Source organism: Glarea lozoyensis (assembly GCF_000409485.1).
Source record: "Glarea lozoyensis ATCC 20868 chromosome Unknown GLAREA2, whole genome shotgun sequence".
In the NCBI taxonomy this organism is placed as follows: Eukaryota; Fungi; Ascomycota; class Leotiomycetes; order Helotiales; family Helotiaceae; genus Glarea; species Glarea lozoyensis.
Window position 1 is genome coordinate 2,569,000 of NW_007360994.1, and position 23,296 is coordinate 2,592,295.

Below are 23,296 nucleotides of genomic sequence, written 5' to 3' on the forward strand. Positions count from 1 at the left end.
TCCTTTGGAGTGGAAACTCCTGGAAATACAAAACACAAAAGAGTTTGTAAGAAAATATGCATGCAGCTTTCCTGTGGGTTTTCTTTATCCAACACTCGGCATGCAAGAGAGCCTGTGGATGTCGTTAAAAAGCCATTGAAGATGTTGAGCGCGTTTGTCCGTAAGATGCACAATATGAGGTATTCGATATTATTTCCTCGGTCTGTGAGTTGTTGTAAAGAAAACAGAATGAGTGATATCTGGTGTCACCTTTGCACAATACTATGATTGGATTGGATTTCTCACTTGGCGAACAATTCAGGATGGGAGAGGAATTCAACAAGTATAGCTGTTTAAAGCTGGCATTATTTGTCAATGCACGAGTCTGGAAAAACCTTGCCGATTTGGCGCGATTGGGCGGTGATCTATGTTTTCTGAGAGGGATTCCAAGTTTAACGACTTTCAATCTTGACTTTCATATTGTATAGATCGGCAAAGTTCACTTTTTATTCCTGTAGAATTGCAATGCCATGATGTGGGGAGCACAACTTTAACGATGTGCTACAAATGGTCCTTCATGTATTCAAGACTCCAAGTTCTCAAGCTCGTCAAATATATGTCTAGGCTGACTCAAAGCATCCTGAAATCCCTGTTCCACTTCCCAGTATCTTGCCACCACGTATCTCATGTCCAATGGTACCATGCTGAGGTCTCGATTGCGGTACTGACTATATTTGTGCCACATCAACACTTTCTTACACCCTCGAATCCTCATAATAGAGCTGAATGCGGGCCAAGTCTCCAATGATTTTCCATACAAGATGAAATCACGCACTGGTGACTTGCGAGATAGGACAAACTCCAAACTTTCGAGATTATTCGCCAAAGCGAGTTTGTCCAATGAACCGGTAGAACGTCTGAAGAGTGATATTCATGCCACAGGAAAAAGATGTTTTTGGGAAAGGTTTGTATTTCCCTAATTGACATCGATTCTAAAAGTTCTAGGCCTTCTCTAGTTTTACTCTGCGGACTAGTGTAAAAGTCCACTTGTGTTGAGAAGAATGTGGCAAGAATAAGCTCGCGGTGCCAAGAGAAGGCCTTTAGTAGCGTGTTAATAGGATCCCAAGGTCGAGGTGGGCTTTGCCAAGCACCGAGAGTGTACATTAGTCTTGGCTTTACGTCCTTCTTGTGTAAAGTGGTCGGATTGTAACCTTCTAGGTCGCGAAGTGCGTATTGGATGACCATGGCGAACAATTCTTTGGGTAGAATGGCGATCGGGCATTTGGGTTGACCTTCTGGGGGAAGCCGAGGGTCATATGCAAGTTCTAATGTGATCACGCATGAGCACTTTGGAGCTCACTTTGAAAGTTTGGAGGGGCTACTAACGTAGCGGGTGGCAACTTACTGACTCTCGGGTGCGAACGAAGCTTCAGTTGTTGGCTTGATAAATGGGCAATCGATTTACCAGTATATCCTTGGTGAGATTTTGAGATGGGTGTTCTCTTTCGTGGCGCCATTAGAAGAAATATGTGGAAATGGATGAAAGATGACTGGATGGAGGACGAGTTTGGATGTATGATGAATTGAATCGTATTTCCCGCAAGTCAGAGGGGCTTTATGTGTCAAGAAATTGATTCCATCACATGTAACAGGTTGGGAAAAATGCAATCAGAATGTTTGCAAACACAATTACAGCAGATCTTGTTACAAACTTACCGAATTGCTCAAAGGCTTTCCAACGAATGGATTTTCCAACATACTCAATACTTTTCTAGGACCTATCTCCTATGGAAATGTTCTAGAAACAAATGAAGTGTGGTTTTTGTCGCGTTGTGTAAAGGCTCATCTTACAATCCTGCGCTAAGCTCTGAATCAAACAAACTTTCGATCGACGTATCCAGCAAACGGTCATGAAATCTTTTTTGAATGAAACCATGGTGCAGTGTACCTAGAAGCATTGTTCCAAGACGTTTGCACTTGCTAATGTCTCGCTATGTAAAAGTTTGTTTAGTTGTGAATGTTCTTTTGGACTATCCAGTAAACTAGCAAAACAATCAATCAAGAAAAATAATATAAAAAAGACTTTTGTGAGTTACTTCATCTTTTCATGCATGACACATTGCGACTACGAGAATTTCCATTATCCTTATTGGGTTGGTGAAGAGGTACTAAAGTTTTCATCTTCAGAGTAGGAACATTGAAGAATGGATCTTACGAAATACTTCTTTCAGAGTAGTGTTAAAAGGAAACTATCAAATTTTCGGATCTCGGTTCCGAGTTATCGATCCGATCCTGACTCTCGTGAAATACCTTTTTCTCTCTTTCTCATAGGACAACGCTTTTGGCCTACAACACGTATTATTAAATATATTGTTCATTTTTTGGGGTTAAATTGAACTCAAACTCGCAAAGACCCTTCATTGCAACTTCCACTTCGTTCCTCGAATAACGAGACTGGTGGTTAAGCTCTAATGTCCTTTCCTTCCACCAGTGGCGAATACTCAAGAGTGTGTTTCATAGCATTTTCGAGAAGGGTTATCCTTATGTCTGTAGCAGCTTTTCTAGTATCCTCGCAACACTAGTTAGCCGTTCTCTAACAAATCTTTAAATTGGTCATGTAGCTCCATTTTAAAAGAACATTGAGAAGAACTTGTAGATAGAAATTGACTATAGTATCTAGGTGCGCTAAACATTTGTTTAAATTCTCTTAGGCTTCTATTAAAACACTTTACAAGAAGCTAAACGTTACGACCTAAGATGGCGATCGACTTTTCGAGTAATGAACTACTGTAAAACTATAGGGCGTTCCAACCAAGAAGAAAATTGTAAAAAGATGAGGATAGAAAGACAACTAGCTAGGGATATGTTTGCTAGATATCTAGTATTTCAAAGAATATTTATAGAATAAGTTAATGTTTATTATATTACGTAGTTTTTTTAGTACTAATCTTTATTTGTAAAGATATAGGTTTGATATTATGCTTAGTCTTTACTTACTAGATATTAAATAGTTTAAGAATACTATCGTACTTACTTTCTTGATTATATTATTTATTCCCTACTATCCTACTACACTAAATTCACGATAGCTTGTTTCATTAGACTAATGAAATTGTTACATAATTGTCATGACCTACGGCTTTCGACACTAGTCACACTTCAACCATCTTAGCAAGACATCTGCCAGCTTCTGACGATCCACAGGTTTAGAGACATAGCCGTTCATTCCTTTCGCCAAATAAATCTCCCTGTCACCCTCCAGCGCATTTGCAGTTAGTGCAATGATCGGTATATTCACCCCAGCCCTACGAATTTCCACTGTAGCCTCCATACCATCGAGAATCGGCATACTAATATCCATGAGGATAACATCGAGGAGCAATGAGTGCTGCTTCGCGAGCTGTACGGCTTGTGCTCCGTCCAAAGCAGTGTGAATGTGCTCGAATCCAAGACCCCGCAGCATCTTTACCATTACTTTCTGATTGATCAAGTTATCCTCAGCAAGAAGAAGACGCTTTGACGGTGCGATTTCGCTGAGGAGCTCTCGTGGATCAACAGGTGAGATAGTTGTTGACGCCAAGGCTTTTGTTAGTACCGCTGCAGGAATCGTAGTGGGCAGTTTTGCTACGTTCACCGAAAACCAAAAGACACTTCCGCGGGTCTGTGGATTGGCGTGAAAGCCGATAGTGCCGCCCATTAATTCTGCGAGGGTTTTGCTGATTGAAAGGCCAAGTCCGGTACCTTTGTAGCGCTTGGTGGCTGATGTATCGAATTGAGTGAACGGGGTAAATAGAGAGCCAGAAGTAGGGTTCGAGATGCCAATCCCTGTGTCGGTGACCTCTGTTTGAAGTATGTATGAGAGATCATCCTCTTTCGTGGCATATGTCCGAATACGGATAGATCCGGAGTCTGTGAACTTCGCAGCATTCGATACTAGATTATTCAAAACCTGGCGGTAGCGGACAGGATCACCATGTACTACCGTAGGCAAACTTGGATCGGAAGACACGTCGATTGACACTCCATGGTTGAGAAGTGGCCGAGAACCGCGAACTACAGAAGAAACAACGTCCGGAATGTTAATGACGTCCGAATTGATCGGGAAAGTCCCAGCTGACAGCTTACTCCAGTCTAGGATATCGTTGATTACATCTAGCAAGACGTTGCCCGATTCTTCGATAATGCCTGTCAATTCCCGTTGCTCCGGCAATAGCGAGGTGTCCGTGAGGAGAGTAAGAGCAGAGAGCATTCCATGCATCGGTGTTCGTATTTCGTGGGTCATGTTGGCGAGAAATTCCGACTTTAGCTTCGCAGCCTCCTCGTAGGCAGAGACCAGTCTAGACTCAGCAGCTTTTCGCTCAGTCAGATCACGCGTGACCTTGCTAAATCCAATATGCACGCCGTTCCTGTATACAGACGTGAGGATAACATTTGCCCAGAATCGAGATCCATCCCGGCGCAGACGCCACGATTCATCTTCCACTTTGCCATCTCGTAGACAGATCTCTATTTCCTTCCTTGGCTTCTCGGCCACGAGATCTTCGCGAGTATAAAAGGTGGAAAAGTGTTTTCCTATTATTTCCTCTGCGGTGTACCCCTTAAGCAAAGCAGCCCCCTGGTTCCAAGTCTTGACGTTGCCTTTTGTGTCTAACATGAAAATAGCATAGTCTTTGACCGTCTGAACGAGCATCCGGTATGTGTCGTTGGTGTCCAATTGGTTATTTGCCTGTTGCATCTGGTCATCGCTGATTGTCTCCTGAAACTCTATGGATATGTAACGAAGGGTTTCCTTCTCGAACATTGGGATAGCTCGTACAGCCCAGTATCTGGGCGCTGCAGTGCCGTGACCCTTGACCTGTATAGCGTCCGCGGCGTGGACCTTCTTCGTTGACCGTGCGGTTTCTATTGCACATTGTACAGAAGCTACGTCCAGACCAAGACCTCTTGCCCCCATCAGCTCGTATACGCCAACACCGATGCATGCTTCCGCCGCGAGGTTATGGAGTGAGAGGAAGCTAGCAGATACCAGCAGTATGTGAAGTGAAGCGTCGAGGAGGACAGTTGGAATAGGTGTGAGAGCAATAAGTGAGTGGCCGGTCAGCGTTTCGCTTTGCGATGGAGACTCAGAAGCTAGATCCATGACTCGTTCCCATGAGAGAACTAATCTAAGTATCGTACGTTTCTAACGCCCGTATCTGATGCGCATTTTGGAGAAAGTTCACAGTGATCGGTGTTCTATTATTAGAAGCGCAAAATGACGTATGTGGCGGAACGACATTATCCAACATTTGGTGAACTGCTCTGACAAATATATCACGACAAGAATAAAAGAAGGTCGGAAATCGAAATAGATATCCAAATAGTCAATTACAGTACATAAATTATAAAGTTATTATGCAACATGCAATCAAAAGTGGCATTCTACTGCTTAATGGAAGAATAATGGATAGTTCACAGTATATCGAAATTGCCGTGAAATGATTCTCTTATTTTCAAGGTACAAAACTTTTGGTAAACTCATATTTAAAAGATTCTCTCAATTTTGTTACTCTGTCCTTTCTGATTTGTATAGTTGCTATCTCATTTCACCTGTACCAAGGTACACCCTTGTGAATTAAGTCGTCTGCTTGTGGTCTAAGCCCTTCCCCACCTTAATTTAGTTTCTCCTGATCTAATTTATTGAAAACAAAACCCATTTATCCATACAATCGGTGTTCAAGAAAACTGTATCCATTTTCTAAATTATATATATAAGTGGTAATTTAGCAACTTCTTTGTCCCTCCAAACTTTCGCAGAACTCCCTTTCCAAGAGCCGAAGTGCACATATGTCGTTCTCTTGCCAGCTCTAGTAGCAACTATCCTCCTCATGCTACGACTATGATACTGATGTACGTTCAGTATCTCATCGTGTTTTCGTTTGTGATCGAATGTTTGATTCCTCATTTTCCTTTCGACGTCCCCTAGTAAGGATTTTTGGCCAGCCACACGTAGTAGTAAGCAGTACTCTGTGACGCCTAACAGTTCTGCTAGAAGAGTCAAAATGGACGTAAAGTTCAGAATCCCGCACAAAATTGGGAAGAGGTATCATGACCGACACTCTTTTACATTCTCGGATGCTCATAATGGCATTCCAACCAGTACATCTCTGAAGACTGTCAACCCTTTCGTACTGTTTGTACACTTCGTCACCCAAAGTCAATTCAACCTGTAGATAATCCAGTTTACTGTGCTTTGCAAGTATCCTGAACGCGTCCGATGGTCGTGGGTCACACCATGGGACACGAATATCTCGGATGTACCTTGCGATTTCATCTGGCGACAAAGATTGAAGAAATCGGACTCCAGTCGCTTGAGGCGAGAGTTCCACCTTCCGAGTGAGAAACAGTTCCAATATCTCTTCTCTCAAATGTCCGACTATAGCTAGTAGTTTGAGAACGGTGTGAAAGAGCAAGCGTGGTGAACGAGGTCTGTATTGAATACTTCCGTCTGGCAATTGTGTGCCTGAGCTCTCATGAGTGCAGCAGGCGTATTGGATAATGATACTGACAATCTCAGGTGGAAGTCTGGCGAATTTGCCTTTACCCCTCGGCAGGTCCACGACGGCCTCAGCTGTTATGGGAGCTGATGGAGATTGATGTTGACCATTGTCGTCTCCAGCGGTTTGCGAAACTTTGAGGCTTCCTAATCCCATATCAGCAAGAAAATATACCACAAGACACCCCAAAATAAAGTTGAGGTTGGAAGTTTACCAGAGTTAGCATTAACTCGAAGTTTCTTCATAGGTCTTGTCAAATCTGGAGAACCTTCGCGTTCTTCAGCGGCATCCGCTCCGGTTTTCCTCTTGCGTGGACTCATTTGCTTGTTATTTCGGAAGAGATGATAAGATAGGTCGAGTTTACTGGCAATATGTGGATATATATAGCAGGAAAGCTCGCGCAAATCAAAGGAATAAAGCAAGTTGTACTTTCCAAAGACGCTTTCATAATTCAAAGCAATTGTTGTGTAGTGCAGGTGCACAAGCCGATGATGAATTTACCTTTGAGATCTATTACTATTGAATTTACTAAAGCTTTAATCTGTACATAAAATGTAAGCTTAGATACCTAGATGAAAACTAACCTTTTGTCTCCCCTTGCAAGACTAACCTCTCGAAACGCAATAAATTTCAAGCAAAAAAGTTTATACTTCCCTTTATAGTCAAAGGTAAGATCTTTCTTTCATCCAGAAATGCAGCAACTCAACAATGAACAAAGCGACATTAATCCTTACCCAAAGTATCATTTTGATGGAGAAAATGACCATGCTTCCTCCCGTGTCTTGCGCGTTTTGTTAATCGTGAAGCAGCAAAGTTTGACAAAGGCCTAGGACATCGGACGTGCAAGGAATTCCACAAAAGAGCTCTCTATACTATTGTCATACCTTAAAAGTTCATTCATAAGTATAAACTTTCGTTTCACTAGTTTGAAAATGCTTTTTTATCACCCTGTACATTCATGACACATGCACTTTTGAACAATTTGCCCAGGGATTGAGTGCTATTACACAGTACAGAATACACAATATAAAAATACCTCTTTTTACATCTATTAGTAAGTGGTGCTGCAAACCAATCACCTCGTTCAGCATAGATATTTAGCTTCCCCACTAGCAACCCCAACTGCCCCCATACCAATCTTTTGTAACTATGTTGCTTGCTTGTGGTTTAGACCAACATCCGGATCACTTTGCACTCTTGAATTTTCCCTGACCACTTGGTCCTGTTGGCCCCTACGAAAACTCCATATCTTGTTCGATATCTGACTCATCAGTTTGATTTCGTTGCAATGGCCGATCCCATTGCGAGCGTTGACCTCTGGGTAAACGACATGTTTCGTTAAATCTCTGACTCATAAGATCAGCCCTATGAAAGCCATCGCGACCATCAAAACCATGAGCGTCGTATTTGGCCACCCACTGAATATCCCTTTGATGATCTCGCTTAGCGTGAAACTCGAGAACCGTTTTCTCACATTCGCGAATACTGATGATTTCGTCGTAGCCGGTACAGCATTCAAAACTTCCGCCCGGAAAGCCTTGCCCAGATTCATACTCTCTAAATACTTCCGTGTGTTTCTTGACGAAGATTTCCAGCCTTTTGAGGCTAGTATGAGCTGCAAATCTTCCGAAAAGGGCGGCAGAGTCTTCATCACACCACTGGATACGAATGTGCTTTAGGTAGTGCTTCATTTCTTTGCCTGGCATCCGATATAAGAAATTAAAAGTTTCTTCATCGTTTGTGATTTCGACTTTTCGTGAAAAGAACTGCTTGAGAACCACGTGGCGTAGCAAAGGCCAGACCTCCAGTAGGGTGAAGATGGATTGATAATCGGATATTTGAGATTGGAAGCTGTACATCAGAGTTGGGATTTTCTTTTGGCGGGACTTTTTGCGTTTCTTTCGAGGGGGTTGGGCGGGTTCGGCAGCCTCTTCTTCAATGGTAGAGGGGTCCCAATATTCGAGGTCTCTGAGAACGTATTTGACAATCTTAGCCCTAAGTTCTTTTGGCAAGATACCGGTCCAGGATGTACAAAGGCGGCTCAGATTCTCAGTCGGGGGATAGGGTTCAAAGCTGTCAGCTGCAAACCATAGTAAGTTAGACCATCAATTCGCAATGTGTTAGATATTGTCCTTTGGTGTCCGAGAATACGAAAAAGTGTCAGGAACAATCTTACCTGCATTGACAAAAATGGGAACCGTTCGTGGCTGATTGAGTCCACGCATAGTACTGCCATCGCTTGCTGCTCTCATTGCACTGTTTGCGCTTGAAATTCCCTGGATTGGCTCCATTTGATCTCAAATTGTAACTATCGATCATGAAAGTAATTTCTTGCCTGGAAATTTGCCGAAACTTATACCAATTGGAGCGAATTGATCAAACGGGAGTTTTGCAAAGATGACAGCCGAGTGTCACATAATGCGAAAGCTTTCTTTGATACTGTTTCCCAGATTTGAGTCTTGCAATGACTGGCCAATGCTCCTTTACCAATTCCTTGGGATTTGTATGTTTGTCAGCAATAATGACGTGAAAGTACTCAAAAAATGGATTTTTCCAAAGAAAGTTTTAGTCTTAACTCAATTAGACTCATCTACAGCAAACACTGTGACTCAAACGTCAATTTCTAGCCCTGGAATTATGCGATATGATTTAAGATAACAAGCTTGACTGCCGACAAAGAATTGAATGACTTTCTTTGCTGCAGCGTCGACGAGCATTTGCAAAATAGTCACAAAAAAGATTACATTGCTGAATTTATCCTAATAAACAAATCAACACATATCTTTTTCTAATGTATGATTGTCAAGAAAGAAAGAGAAATCTACGCCAAACCTACGACCCCTTAATGATCTCGCTTACCACCACCCCCTTTCACATGCTCCCCTCCCCTCCCTAAATCCGACTCCCTAGCGAGCGTGACATCATCAGTAACACCGCAAACAACGCAAACAATATCAACCACATCTTAAATCCAAACAGCCAAACAACTCAAGCATCTAGCCGCAATCAATTGAACCCCTCTCCCCTTCCATCAAAATGGACGACCCAAAAACCCAAATCCCCTCCATAATCAAATCCCTAACCGAAGGGTCCCCATCCGCGCAACACCACGCCCTGCAAACCTACTTCCACTCCAGCGCATCATTCACCCACCCCCTCTGTCGCGTCCCGTCATTCTCGCACATTTCGCTCCCGTTCGTGGGAGAGATAAACTCGCGATGGGTGGTTGGCATGATATACCGATGGTACAAAATCCTAAGTCCGAGGATTGTGTTGGATGTAGAAGTTGTTGGTACGTATATACCCCCCGAGTTGGGGAGGTAGGCTGACGAGGTGTAGAGTTCAACAAAGACACAGACATAATATTCCTAAACATCCACCAAATCTTCTCCCTCTTCTTCGTCCCCTTCTACAAATCAAACGTCCATCTCACCACCGTCCTCAACCTAGTCCAGCTCCCCGACCCAGCGCAGCGAGCCGAAGGTAAATACTACATCATCCACCAAGAAGACCTCTACCAAACCGACGAAGTCGTGAAGTTCTTCTGGCCGGGCGGAAGTACGGTGATATGGGGGTTCCAGATGTTCGCGACGTGCATGTGTATACTGGGTGCGTTGGCGCTGGCGCCGGTTACGTGGGCGGCGGAGAGGAGGGCGAGGGGGAAGGTCAATGGGGTTGGTGAGGGGAAAGGGAAGGTTAATGGGATTGGGAAAAGGGCGATTAATGGGGTCGGGGTTGGGAAGGGGATGTGAGGGATATGGATCGAATTTGATTTGGAGTTAAAGGGGGAAAGGGCATGATTTACGAAGGATGATGAAGGTTGGTGGGGACTGGAATAGAATACCAGGGATGTAATTTGGCACATGGGATATTTGGTCGAGTTTGAAGTGGAGAAAAGGAGGAAGTAGATGGATTTAGGGTGGAGGCGACGGCGTTGAAATGGGGGAAATATCACGGCAAGAGTTTTGGCGCAAGTCTCCAAAAATGACTTAATTGATGGGCATGTCACACTATTGATTAAATTTCTACGTTCTGTATCTAGTATTTCGCTTACATAGATTCTAACATTTATTCCAAATCCTACTGCAGCACATCCCTCAACTAAGGCCCCAGACTCCCAACGGTCCTTCTCTTCCACTCTTTCCTTTCGCGACTAGCTCCTTCTCCAATCTTCTCACCCGCTTAACCAGCGTTCCAGTCGCTAGCGGTCCGATGATAGTACAGAGCACAATCGCCCACGTGGTAATGAGATAGATCTCTGATGATTCCACGGGTGTAGTGGTCTGGGAAGAGAATACCCCCGTTGTCTCTGCCAGCGAAGCGATGAGGAAGCCGATCTCACCGCGGGCCGTCATGGCTGTGCCGAGCATAGCTGCTGGATAAAGGGATAGTGGTACTTTGGTAGGAGTGGTGTTGGCTTTCGGGGGCTGCCGGGGGAGGGAGGTGTTTGCTGGAGTGGGTGAAGATGAGGACGCAGTGGTGGGTTGGGATGGCTGCGAGGGGATGTGTTGGAGCTGGACTCCGGTATTGCTCGTAATCGGCTTCTGGGATTTCTTCAATTTGCTGTTTTTCAATGTCTTGCGTCTGAATTTCAATGCCAGTTTCGAGAAAATAGGAACAGAAAATTTAAGAAGCCAAAACCCTGTGGCGAGTTTACTGATGAGCATTAAGATGGTGTAGATTATGCCACGCCACATTATGGGGCCGGAAAAGAGTTTGGTAATTGGAATGGCGAAGCCGATAGAGGCGAAGAAGAGGGGTTTAAGGATGCGATGGAGGGCTGGCTCGTAGAAGCGGGTGAAGGTTGCGGTTCCTGATGTTTGAGAGGGAGTGGTTGTCGTTGGTGGAGGTAGTGAAGGGGTTGATGGGGTGGTGTTTGCAGGTATCGTGGTTGATGAAATGTTTTCTTGAGTGTGAGTGCTGGATGTGGTTTGGATATTAGGTGTATTGGATGCTGCTGGAGTAGGCTTTGTGAATTCGCCGTCCCACCAGCTGATGGCTGCTCCAGCGAGATACGCAGCGAAGAGGTTTGAAGTCCCTGCATAAGTAGCCCCAGTGACCAAACCAAGCAGAATTGCAGTGTGAATAATCAAAGCAGCATAAACACTGCTCACACAACTTCTTACCATTCCGTCCTTCTTATTCTCAAGAACAGATTGACACCATAAGGTAACTGGCTTAGCAACAAATCTGCAAATAAGTAGCACCAATACACCAAGCCCAATAGAAACAGCAATAGGCCTTACTACCGTAACAGCAGAAAAGTCATCTCCACCAAGGTTGGAAATGACTTGCACCATTACCAGACCTACCACATCATCCATCATAGCTGCACTAGTAAGAACGACTCCTAGACGGGTAGTGGCGAGACCACTTGTGCTCAGAATAGTAAATGTAGTTCCTAGACTGGTAGAGCAAAGTGCTGCACCTGCTGCAAAAGCTTGGAGTGGTGTAGCTGAGGCTAGGGATAGAAGACTGAATGAGAGGCCGATTGGAACGACGATGCCTGTTATGGCTACTGCACATGAGAGCAGTGCATTTGCTTTTAGAGCGGAGAATTCGGTTTGAAGGCCTCCTACGAAATATCAGGTCAGTACTAGTAAATGTAAGAGGAGGAAATGACATACCTTCATACACCAAAAGTATAAGTCCCAAATATCCCAGTTGTACAATCACATGTTCTGTTTCTGAGTTGAGCAGTTTTCCTCCTGGTGTACCCCATGCTACGCCTATAAAGATCTGGCCGATAAGACCACAGAAAATGAGGTTGTCAAAGATATGATTGATAATGTTCAGAGCGAGAAGAAATGACGATTGAATTAAGATTGTGACTATATCGGGTTCGTCGTAGGGAAGGTATGAGGATGGCTCTGAAGACATAGTTGGGCAGAGAAGAGCAGTTCCTGAGATCTGAATGGAGCTTTACAGAACTGAATATGGAGACGATTGAGCCGATGAGAGATATCTTTGGTTTCCATTGAGAAGAGCAACAGACTTTACAGTTGTACTCTTGGCTGTTCAATTTTCCGTCCTAGCTGTATCAGCTCCAAGCTAAAACTTGTCAACATAAAAACAGATAAATTAAATACAACGAGATGGATGTTATGAATTATACAAACCCAGAAAAAGATATTTCGAAATTGTTGTGTAACTTCTTCCTAGGATCGTACAGTTCTGTCGATGACAAACCCTTCACATGATCCCTCTGCGGCAAACACCAAGCCCCGTCGTCGCGTCCACCTCGGCGTCGAAGCCCCTGCGCCACCCCAAGCGTCCTTTCCATTGCGACATGAAATGTTTCCAAGACAAACCACCAAGATCCGATGACAGATAATTAATTCCATCCATCCATCTTCTCCTTTTCTCGCACTCTTTCATCTGCATACCTTTTTCTCAAACAAATTAATACCTCTGCTACGAATTACAAGTCATTCTGATACCATCCAATCTACCTACTCGTACTCATCAGAAAGCCACAACGTCACGGAGGCAAAAGAAAGCATTCGGATACACGGGTGTTAGTAAACACACCTGATCACGACGACGACGGATTAAAATCGCAATACGAAGACTAGACTAAACATTTGTTTATTCACGCATTTCATTCGACCTACTGCGAACGTCGCAAATCAAACAAAGAACCTCACCACCTCATAACCTCGCAACCACCCACAACCTCAACCTCAACCTCCTAACCACAACACCACAAAAATGTCATCGCAACCACCAAAAGACGGTCCCCCACCAGACTACAACGCCCCTCACGCGCCCCAAGCAGCGTACATCCAGCAACAACAACCCTACAACCAATACCCACCTCAGAACTTCTCCTCTCCGCCGCCAGGCCAGTACGGACAGCCGCCACAAGGAGGATACTATGGACAGCAGCAGATGGGCTACGGACAACAACAGCCAGGCTACGGCGTAGGAGGTGCGCCAGGACCATATGGACCACAAGGCTATAACGCGGGGCCGCAAGGCGGATACGGAGGGTATGGACAGCCGCAGGGACAGTATTATGAGGAGAGAAGGGGAGGGGGAAGTAGTGGGGGGTTCTTGGGGGCGTGTATGGGGGCGTTGGCTTGTTGTTGTTGTTTGGATTTGTTGTTTTAAAGGAAACAGGAAAGGAGAGGAGGGGAAGGGGTATGGGGATGGAGATGGAGAAACGGGGAGGAAGGGTGGTGGATAGCGGAAAGGATTACGGAGAAAAGGGATGGATGAGGGATAGAGGAAGGGAAGAATGAGGTGAGAAATATGGATTAGGATAAGCTGGACTGTTCTGTGTATATTGTGGTATGGGCGGGCGATGGAGGTGTTTGTGTTCATTGTATGAAATTGGTGGTGCGACCTAATAATAAATGTATATTTTTTGAGCAAGAACATAATTGAAATGCTTGAAATGGAATGCCGTACAGCAAACGTGTATACTACGCTGACAATATGGTGTGAAGGAGATATGCTTTATGTGCTATTTAATCAACGTATATTTTTCTTTACGAATAACGTTTAAATGCTTCAATATCATTTTACGACGCCCAGCCCGCTTAAACGCCCCCTTTCCTTCCAAAAAATGCATCAATAACTTGCAAATAATATCTATAGACTCTCGCTATCAATTCTCTGCACCACGATCGCAGTAGCCGCTCCTCCTCCATTGCAAATAGCAGCGCAACCGTATTCGCCTACTTTCAGTTGATGTAGAAGTGTTGTGAGGATTCGTGAACCCGAGCTACCAAGAGCGTGGCCGAGGGAGATGGCACCACCTAATGGGTTGACTTTTGCGCCTTCAAGCCCGAGGATCTGTCGATCATTAGCTATGTGGTATTCGAAGGGGATGCCTAAATTTACCTTCTCATTCGCCTTAATCACTGCAGCAAAAGCTTCGTTAAATTCCCAAATCGCAATATCCTCCTTCTTCACACCTGCTCGCTCTAATGCAAGTGGTACCGCCTTTGCTGGCGCAACAGGGAAATCTACTGGATCTATTGCTGCATCGGCGCTTCCACAAATTCTAGCAAGAACCCTTGAATCTTTCCCGTATTGTTTTGCGATTGCCTTATTTCCCAATACTAGCGCACTCGCTCCATCATTCAACGTCGACGAGTTCGCGGCTGTAACGGTTCCCGTTCCATCTCGGACGAATGCAGGCTTCAGAGTAGCTAGTTTGTCAAACTTGACATCCATGTATCCCTCATCAGTATCAATAATGGTATCTCCCTTTCGTCCCTTGACCGTTACTGGCGCAATTTCCTCGGCGAAAGCGCCAGTCTTCCAAGCCTCCTGAGCCCTTGAATATGAGAGCTTGGTATATTCATCCTGCATTTCCCTTGTGATGTCGTACTTTTTGGCCGTAGTCTCGGCACATACGCCCATATGGAATTTGTTATAAACGTCGGTCAAGCCGTCCTTGGTCAACCCATCTTCCATCGTAACATTTCCGAATGCTGGCAAACCACTTGCTCTTGGGACATATAAAGGTGTCCTGGTCATGCTCTCCATTCCTCCCGCGATTTGCGCTTCTGCCAATCCAAGCTGGATGTTTTGAGCAGCAAAAACCACCGCTTTCATTCCCGAGGCGCATACTTTGTTGATGGTGATTGCTTCGACTGTGTTTGGAAGACCGGCAAAGAGGGCAGCTTGTCGTGCTGGTGCTTGGCCGACGGAGGCTTGGAGGACGTTTCCCATGTACACATCTGTGATTTTGGAAACGGGGACTTTGGATTTCTCGAGGGCGGACTTGATTGCCACTGCGCCGAGTTGGGGCGCGGAAACTGTGGTGAAAGAGCCATTGAACTGCAATTGTTAGTCAGTAAGAAAGCCAAATCACTGCCATAGTACGTACCTTCGCCGTCGGCGTTCTTGAGGCACTCAAAATATATGCATCTTGAATTTCTTGCTTGACCGAGGTTGTAGCACTGAAATGTCGGCGAACTTGAGTGAGACGTTGTTTTGGTAACGAGGAATTCCTCGCAGATGCCATTGCGAATTTGAAAGACATGACGAATATGACGAACAGCTAAAGACAACAAATTCAAATTACATGCAAAGTTGAAAAGTTGAGAAGGAAGTAAGAAAGAATGAATGCGTCCCGTAAACCGGGAGCTATGGAACATCACCCTCGGCTTGTGAAAGGCGGCGGGTAGTGGCGGATGGCGGGGAACGGCCCAGCAGTCCCTGTCAAGCTACCCCCACGTGACTCTTCCGAGTGCCGGCGGCGGGTCGGTCGAGGCTCCGTCAGCATGTCTGTAGTGCACTGGAATGCCTCCATGTACATGACATTCAACCATTGCAGTTAACCGTTACACGCTCAAAGATCCAGTCGTCTCCATACTACAAGAACTTGGAATCCCAATATTCTCCTCTTTACATTCACGACCATCATCACCAGTAGAAACGCGATCTTGCAACCTTTCCCCACCCTCATAACACGGCTACCAGCATCAGCTTCTGTATTCCACCAGGCTTTATACTCTCCAGTTCGACAAGCAATCTCTGATCGCAGGCGGCTTCAAACCTTTTATCCACGCTTCCACCAGTTCAAACCACCCGCCACTATGTCTACAGCCGCTCGCCGTCGTCTCATGAGAGATTTCAAGGTTGGTGGCAACCCTGATTCAAGATGGAGTTGGAAATACTCACAAGCCAAATAGCGTATGCAAACAGATCCTCCCGCTGGAGTCTCTGCTTCCCCTGTGGCAGATAATGTCATGACTTGGTAATGGCCTCTCCAGATAACCACAATGATCATATGCTGATGCGGATATCTAGGAATGCTGTGATTATTGGACCAGCGGATACCCCATTTGAAGACGGCACCTTTCGACTCGTGATGCATTTTGAAGAGCAATATCCAAACAAACCGCCAGCGGTCAAATTCATCAGCCAGATGTTCCACCCAAACGTGTACGCTACAGGAGAGCTTTGTCTTGATATCCTCCAGAACCGATGGAGTCCCACGTATGATGTTGCGGCGGTTCTTACTAGCATTCAGAGGTACGCTTGAGGAAATATAATGATTCAGAGCACTACTTAATACTAACCCAAACCTCCAGTCTTCTCAATGATCCCAATACCAGCTCCCCCGCCAACGTCGAAGCCTCCAACCTCTACAAGGACAATAAAAAGGAATACACAAAAAGGGTGCGAGAATCTGTAGAGAAGAGCTGGGAGGATTGAGCCATCATATACATTTAAAAACGAATATATTTGCATATGGACGGACATAGCGATATTGGAGCTCTGTATCACAGTGCGTTCTGGAGTTACGCATCATGCCTGGTATCTGTTTCTTTCTGGGTCTGTACGGTCTGTTTGGTCTGTTTCTAGGAGTATCAAGACAGGGGTCTCAGTCTGGCATATCGATTAGCGCGTCATTGGCATTCTGATATCCGCAAAACAATCAATAAATCATCTATGAACTGCTCTTAAATACTAGAAACTAATATTCGCCGCATTCGCTCTCTGACTATGGTCATCGTGAATACTGACTCGCAAGCATCCCCCCGCGAGTAACGTGATTAATTCGCATCGTCGCGTTCGACCCTGGAAATTGGCTTGTCACACCAGACCTGTACGCCTGGACGCCTCGCCTACCCGCATAATAAACAACTTTACCTCCTTATCGACTGCACCTTTCCCTCACCGGACACAACACCACCGGCGACGACGCTCACTCTCCTTATGAACGGTCCTGGGTAGCAAAAAGACTCGCGATCATGTCGAACAGTATAAAGGTGGTCGCCCGGTTCAGGCCGCAGAACCGGACAGAGATTGAATCGGGGGGGTTGCCCATTGTGAGGTTTGAGAGTGAAGATACTTGCGCTCTAGATGTAGGTACCCGCGATCAGACCAACAAGAGATGCTGATGTTGGAATAGTCAAAAGAGGCAACTGGTTCCTTCACTTTCGACCGCGTGTTTGATATGAACTCGCGGCAGAAAGACGTATTCGATTTCTCCATCAAACCTACCGTCGACGACATTCTTAATGGATATAATGGCACAGTCTTTGCATATGGGCAAACGGGAGCGGGAAAGTCGTATACCATGATGGGGACGGATATAGACAACGATGAGGGAAGGGGGGTGATACCAAGAATCGTAGAGCAGATATTTGCCAGCATTCTGGCCAGTCCAGGCACGATCGAATACACCGTCCGAGTTAGTTATATGGAAATCTACATGGAGAAGATTAGAGATTTACTGGCGCCACAAAACGACAATCTACCAGTCCACGAAGAAAAGAATAGGGGTGTATATGTTAAAGGCTTGCTGGAAATCTATGTGTCGAGTGTGCAGGAAGTGTACGAGGTGATGCGAAGGGGAGGGTCATCAAGAGCAGTCGCTGCGACCAACATGAACGCCGAGTCCTCGCGGTCACATTCGATATTCGTAATTACCATAACGCAGAAGAACGTCGAGACGGGATCAGCAAAGAGCGGACAGTTATTCTTGGTCGATTTAGCTGGTAGTGAAAAGGTTGGCAAGACTGGTGCTACCGGGCAGACCTTGGAGGAAGCGAAGAAGATCAATAAGAGTTTGAGCGCCTTGGGAATGGTTATCAACAACCTGACGGACGGAAAATCACAACATATTCCATATCGAGACTCGAAACTCACACGAATTCTCCAGGAGTCTCTAGGGGGAAATAGTAGGACGACTCTCATCGTGAATTGTTCGCCCAGCAGTTACAACGATGCGGAAACTCTCAGCACTCTGCGGTTCGGTATGCGAGCAAAGGCAATCAAGAACAAGGCCAAGGTCAATGCGGAAATAAGTCCTGCGGAAATGAAGGCACAGATGAAGAAGATGCAATCCCAAATCACCACATTCGAGCATTATTTCCATACCTTAGACGCCGAGGTACAGCAGTGGAGATCTGGTGAATCTGTACCAAAAGAGAAATGGGCACCTCCTCTCACGGGCGTAGCCGCTACAAAGCTAGACACGAGAGCACCACGACCATCCACACCCTCGAGACTCACCACTGACAGTCGGGCAGAAACACCCGCCGCATCAGAAAGATCAGCCACGCCTTCACTGCCGCTGGAAAAAGACGAAAGGGAAGAGTTTTTAAGGAGAGAAAATGAGCTGCAGGATCAGATAGCGGAAAAGGAAACCCAAATAGCGGCTCTAGACAAGTCGCTCCGAGAAACAAGAGAAGAGCTCACTTATCTAAAGGAGCATGACAACAGAACGAATAGGGACAACGAGAGGCTTACGGGCGAAGTCAACGAGTTCAGGATGCATCTAGAAAGATTGTCGTTCGAAGGCAAGGAGGCGCAAATCACCATGGACGCATTAAAAGAAGCCAACAACGAACTCACAACCGAGTTGGATGAACTCAAGCAACAGCTGCTGAACGTCAAGATGAGTGCAAAAGAGACAAGTGCTGTACTCGATGAGAAGGAGAAGAAGAAGGCCGAGAAGATGGCCAAAATGATGGCCGGCTTCGACCTTGGTGGTGATATATTCAGTGAAAACGAGCGCTCAATCAAGAGCGCTATTGACCAGGTCGATGCGTTGCATGAGCAAAGTGCTGCCGGCGAAGCGATACCCCCACAGGAACTCCAAGATATCCGAGCAAGATTAGTCGAAACGCAGGGGATAATTCGGCAAGCTGAGCTGTCTCTTTATAGTAATACGTCCAGCGATGCCAATTCTAAACGGAGAGAAGAGCTTGAAGTTCGCCTACAGATAGTTGAACGAGACTACGTGGATCTTCTCGAAAGAAATCTCACCGAAGACGACATCGCTGAAGTCAAGGACCGACTTGCGGACGCATATGTCAATAAGCAGGATGTGCAGTCTGAGCTGGTGCAAGGCCTCAAGGCGGAATTGGCACAGAAAGCTTCCGAGATTCAAAAATTCAAAGCTGTCAATGATGATTTGCAAAGGCGCGTCAAGACTGGTGCCGTAGCAAATGGTGCTCCAGGAATGCCAAATGGCAAGACAGTCCAACAGCAGATTGCTGAATTTGATGTCATGAAGAAGAGTCTCATGCGTGATCTCCAAAACAGATGCGAGCGTGTGGTCGAGCTTGAAATTTCCCTTGATGAAACTCGGGAGCAGTACAACAATGTCCTTCGATCATCAAATAATCGTGCCCAGCAAAAGAAGATGGCTTTGCTTCAGCGGAATCTTGAGACGCTCACAACTGTTCAAAAACAACTTGTGGATCAAAATGGCACTTTGAAGAAAGATGTCGCGATTGCAGAACGTAAACTTGTTGCCAGAAACGAACGCATTAATTCTCTCGAGTCGCTGCTGCAGGATTCACAGGAAAAGCTAACGGCCGCAAATCACAGGTTCATTTACCCACATACCCCAATGCATTTACCAATATGCTAACATAAAACAGGTTCGAAGCTCAACTTGGCGCCGTGAAAGAACGTCTCGAGGCAGCCAAGAGCGGTAGTACTCGTGGTCTTGGATCACCCACCGGACCCGGTGGTTTCTCTTTTGGCGGAGCAGGAAGTCGAATCGCCAAACCACTTCGAGGAGGTGGTGCTGTTGAGAATGCTCCTATCCCAGTCATTTCTGGTCTACAGAACGAGGCCAGCGGCAACTCGGGCAACAAGCGAACGTCCTGGTTCTTCTCTGGACAGAAATAGATCATTCACATCTTTTAGCGATCATCCTTATTTGTGATGAAATAGATACAGCGCAGTGGGAATTCAAGTAGAATAGACGGCAAGAGCATGCGACGAGGTCATGTCATGTATACCCACGTTTTTCCTTTTGTTCTTTGGATTTAATCGTCCACAATACGAGTCCGACCGGTTTACTCTTTGCCGACACAAAGCATGGGAGGCGTGTTGGGTTGGGGTTTGGTTCGGTCGACACAGGCAGTTTTGTTCTGGGCTCTGCTGGGTGGATTCTGGTGGACATGTATTCTCTGCGGTCGATTTTGGGGATCCAATCCACCCGGTTGCATGGGCGATGGATGGGATACATCACCGAGATTTACATAGGCTGGCGTTCAGTTGATAAATGGCTGATATTTTCCCTGAATGAGACTGCTATTTGGTGTGATGTGTTGTGATGGTTCTTGAACCCCTTTGTGCTACTGACTGCCACTGTGACATTAAAACAGCAAATCAATGTGTTGGAATAATCTTCAAGAAATACAAGACCTTGCAATATGTCGAGGAGAAACATATCGGTTCCGTAATAGTCGTCTTGTTCTGCTTAGAGTCGCCAATGCGAAATTAATAATGAGATCTCCAGCTTAGGTTGTACTCATTTTATTACCGGAGAAAGCATACTAAAATCCTGGTTCCTGAGTGGAAAGCAATCAGACCACCAACCCAGGCACATGCAATCTGCAAAACTTCGTCATGCCATAAAAAAACGCAATACCAATATTGAATAGCCCACGGAGCTTTGCTCCGTACCTCTCATCTTATATTGCTCATGCTCTCAGATCTGAACCTTCATTTCCCAGCCTCCTGATATCGCCGCGATGCTCTTTTGGTGGAGCTATCAAAACACACATCTAGCTTATACGTTTGTGCTCCCAGCCTCCTACTTTAAGAGTTCTCCCGGATCAAATGGAGGGGCATCGTAGAGTGAAACGTGAAAAATATACGTCTACTTCCGAATTGAGCCGTTACAGAATCAAGATTTCGAGGCTTGATTTGTCTTTGAAAATGTTCAATGCCCTGTCGCATGTATTCCAGTGACATAACCATCCACTTCGGCTAAGGTATTCAAGAGCGAGCATCTTTCTACCTTTCAATTCAACCTTCATTGCTAAATATTTTCACTCGTTCGAAAGCATTATCGCCATAACTTCGCGATAATTCTCCAAATCATCTAATATTCCAACATACGATTGAAGTTGTTGCTGCTCGCTCTCTTAACGCCGGTTGCTCTGCCCCAACTTGCGCCCGCGCTTGGACCGGCCCCCTCGATAAACAAGGCCTCGTCTTCGTCTCGCGCAACAACATCTTCAAGCTCATCGCATTCTCAACATCACCTCCTACTGCGAACAACACAAGCGTCAGTTCGTTGCCGCGAGCAAACTCGCCCGTCGCAATGGCGCCCATACCCTCCATCAATCTCGATTCCCTCTCCTCAGCCCTCTCAGACGTCGCAAAGCGCATCACCTCACCCTCAAACCTCCCACGCCATGCAGAACCACTACCAAATCCCACACCTACGGCGACAGTACGTTCATTATGGACACGAGTCATCTACGCGCGACAGAGCACCAGTTCAATTATTCCTACCGCATATGGCGACATGGACACCGGCCCCTCCCCAGGAACAGTCGCTGGAATCGTGCTCGGCTCCGTCGCAGGTTTCCTGCTATTACTATGGCTCATCTACACCTGTCTCAATTTCAACAACACCAGCAACCAATCCGTCTACACCGAGGAAGTAGTCCGAGATCGCCGGAAGAGCCACCGCGGAAGCCAGCGCAGTCGGCGGGTCAGCGAGGTATGTAATCCCCTAAGCGTCCCTCGTTATTTTCAGTCGTTTTAAGCATTTATTTCACGCGAACTGGGAAGAACGATGCTGAAATCTATCTATTTACTAACAGAACCGCCGGTCTAGACGGTAGAAGTGCGACGGGAGCGGACGCCGGTGCGGATAGTGCGGGAGCCGTCGCCGCGGAGGCCGGATCCGATTATCGTGGAGGAGGAGAGGCGGGAGATACATCGCAGTCGCAGTCGGAGGGGCAGTGATGAGGTGGTGGTGATTGAGGAGCATAGTCCGCCGAGGAGGAAGAAGCATCGCGATAGGGATAGTAGGCGCGAGGAGGAGATTAGTGGGTTTAGAACCGTGGATCCTTCGGCGTTTGGGGGCGTGGTAGGGGGGAATAGTAGGAGAGGGTCGGGGAGACGGTAGACGGGATTGATTTTTGGGTGGTGTATATGGGGTTTGGGGGATGGTGGTGGGTTAATGGGTTGGTTTGGGAGGTTATAGGGAAATGGATGTTGGAAAGCGACATGAAATGACGCGCTACGGACGAAACAAATAACAGGACGTGAGCAACGTGTATTCCTCAGTTCTGCGGCATGGGATGGACGGGTTGGGCTTACACCTTGGTGTATCGATTTAGCTACGGGCGGCATTATTGGCATCTAGCTCGGTTCAAATAGATAGCAGTATTTAGCATATTATGTATAACGGATAATCAAGATATTTACACGACTCATGAAAGTTCCATCATATACTGAGCTGAATTGGCGAGAATGGATGTTTTGGTGTCGTTGGAGGATTGGTTGTTGGCGGTGTTGAAGAAATAATCATGAGTTTGGAAGGAAGAGAACGTCAAGCGGGATTATATCGTTGTTAACCACATTCTACTTCGGTCTGAAAACGCCGAAATGTACAAGGATTTCTTTTAAGTGCTGTAGACTTGAGCTTGGACTATTGATTAATGACAACTGTATACTTTATGTTGTATTACGTTGAAAAGTGTAGTAGTGTTTAGTAGAATTATACACAGAATTGTAAGGATAGAGACTGGCATATAAGGTGCGAGATGGATGCTGTCATAGCTGACAATATTATTTTTACTTTTCAGTGGAGATTTGAAGATGAGAATTTGGTTTGAGGTGGAAATGTGAGGTTGTTGGTTTTTATGTGGAAGAGTGTATGAGCGGGTTTGTATCTTGTTAAGTACAATGATTCTTACTGTCTCCCGCAAACAACAGCGTCCCTTACCACAAAAAAAAAATTCCTTCCACATACATAGATCTTACAGCTAGTAAGTTTACCGTGTTCCATGCACCAAAAAATTCATTACCAGCAGTGAAATGATGAAGAGCTT

At 45.7% G+C, this 23,296-nt stretch overlaps 10 protein-coding genes across 10 annotated transcripts; 5 read left to right on the plus strand and 5 right to left on the minus strand.

The window, feature by feature from the left end:
• Window positions 1-3,127: 3,127 nt before the first annotated feature.
• Window positions 3,128-5,119, minus strand: GLAREA_04168 (CheY-like protein; the record flags this gene model as incomplete). Its single annotated transcript, XM_008084421.1, has 1 exon — window positions 3,128-5,119. The coding sequence occupies one exon, from the start codon at window positions 5,117-5,119 to the stop codon at window positions 3,128-3,130; it is 1,992 nt and encodes a 663-aa protein (XP_008082612.1).
• Window positions 5,120-5,882: 763 nt separating this feature from the next.
• GLAREA_04169 (uncharacterized protein) lies at window positions 5,883-6,835 on the minus strand (the record flags this gene model as incomplete). Its single annotated transcript, XM_008084422.1, has 2 exons — window positions 5,883-6,661; window positions 6,730-6,835. 2 exons carry the CDS (start codon window positions 6,833-6,835, stop codon window positions 5,883-5,885), a joined length of 885 nt encoding a protein of 294 aa, XP_008082613.1.
• Window positions 6,836-7,747: 912 nt separating this feature from the next.
• On the minus strand, window positions 7,748-8,806 carry GLAREA_04170 (uncharacterized protein; the record flags this gene model as incomplete). The annotated part of the gene is made up of 2 exons (XM_008084423.1): window positions 7,748-8,595; window positions 8,692-8,806. The coding sequence occupies 2 exons, from the start codon at window positions 8,804-8,806 to the stop codon at window positions 7,748-7,750; spliced, it is 963 nt and encodes a 320-aa protein (XP_008082614.1).
• A 745-nt stretch (window positions 8,807-9,551) lies between these two features.
• GLAREA_04171 (uncharacterized protein) lies at window positions 9,552-10,267 on the plus strand (the record flags this gene model as incomplete). The annotated part of the gene is made up of 2 exons (XM_008084424.1): window positions 9,552-9,807; window positions 9,855-10,267. The coding sequence occupies 2 exons, from the start codon at window positions 9,552-9,554 to the stop codon at window positions 10,265-10,267; spliced, it is 669 nt and encodes a 222-aa protein (XP_008082615.1).
• Window positions 10,268-10,612: 345 nt separating this feature from the next.
• On the minus strand, window positions 10,613-12,395 carry GLAREA_04172 (uncharacterized protein; the record flags this gene model as incomplete). Its single annotated transcript, XM_008084425.1, has 2 exons — window positions 10,613-12,090; window positions 12,143-12,395. The coding sequence occupies 2 exons, from the start codon at window positions 12,393-12,395 to the stop codon at window positions 10,613-10,615; spliced, it is 1,731 nt and encodes a 576-aa protein (XP_008082616.1).
• Window positions 12,396-13,226: 831 nt separating this feature from the next.
• Window positions 13,227-13,628, plus strand: GLAREA_04173 (uncharacterized protein; the record flags this gene model as incomplete). Its single annotated transcript, XM_008084426.1, has 1 exon — window positions 13,227-13,628. The coding sequence occupies one exon, from the start codon at window positions 13,227-13,229 to the stop codon at window positions 13,626-13,628; it is 402 nt and encodes a 133-aa protein (XP_008082617.1).
• A 483-nt stretch (window positions 13,629-14,111) lies between these two features.
• Window positions 14,112-15,513, minus strand: GLAREA_04174 (Thiolase-like protein; the record flags this gene model as incomplete). The annotated part of the gene is made up of 3 exons (XM_008084427.1): window positions 14,112-14,315; window positions 14,364-15,308; window positions 15,358-15,513. 3 exons carry the CDS (start codon window positions 15,511-15,513, stop codon window positions 14,112-14,114), a joined length of 1,305 nt encoding a protein of 434 aa, XP_008082618.1.
• A 556-nt stretch (window positions 15,514-16,069) lies between these two features.
• Window positions 16,070-16,691, plus strand: GLAREA_04175 (UBC-like protein; the record flags this gene model as incomplete). The annotated part of the gene is made up of 4 exons (XM_008084428.1): window positions 16,070-16,111; window positions 16,166-16,230; window positions 16,284-16,508; window positions 16,568-16,691. 4 exons carry the CDS (start codon window positions 16,070-16,072, stop codon window positions 16,689-16,691), a joined length of 456 nt encoding a protein of 151 aa, XP_008082619.1.
• Window positions 16,692-17,230: 539 nt separating this feature from the next.
• Window positions 17,231-20,126, plus strand: GLAREA_04176 (P-loop containing nucleoside triphosphate hydrolase; the record flags this gene model as incomplete). Its single annotated transcript, XM_008084429.1, has 3 exons — window positions 17,231-17,344; window positions 17,392-19,820; window positions 19,874-20,126. 3 exons carry the CDS (start codon window positions 17,231-17,233, stop codon window positions 20,124-20,126), a joined length of 2,796 nt encoding a protein of 931 aa, XP_008082620.1.
• A 1,426-nt stretch (window positions 20,127-21,552) lies between these two features.
• GLAREA_04177 (uncharacterized protein) lies at window positions 21,553-22,368 on the plus strand (the record flags this gene model as incomplete). The annotated part of the gene is made up of 2 exons (XM_008084430.1): window positions 21,553-21,957; window positions 22,075-22,368. 2 exons carry the CDS (start codon window positions 21,553-21,555, stop codon window positions 22,366-22,368), a joined length of 699 nt encoding a protein of 232 aa, XP_008082621.1.
• Window positions 22,369-23,296: the final 928 nt, after the last annotated feature.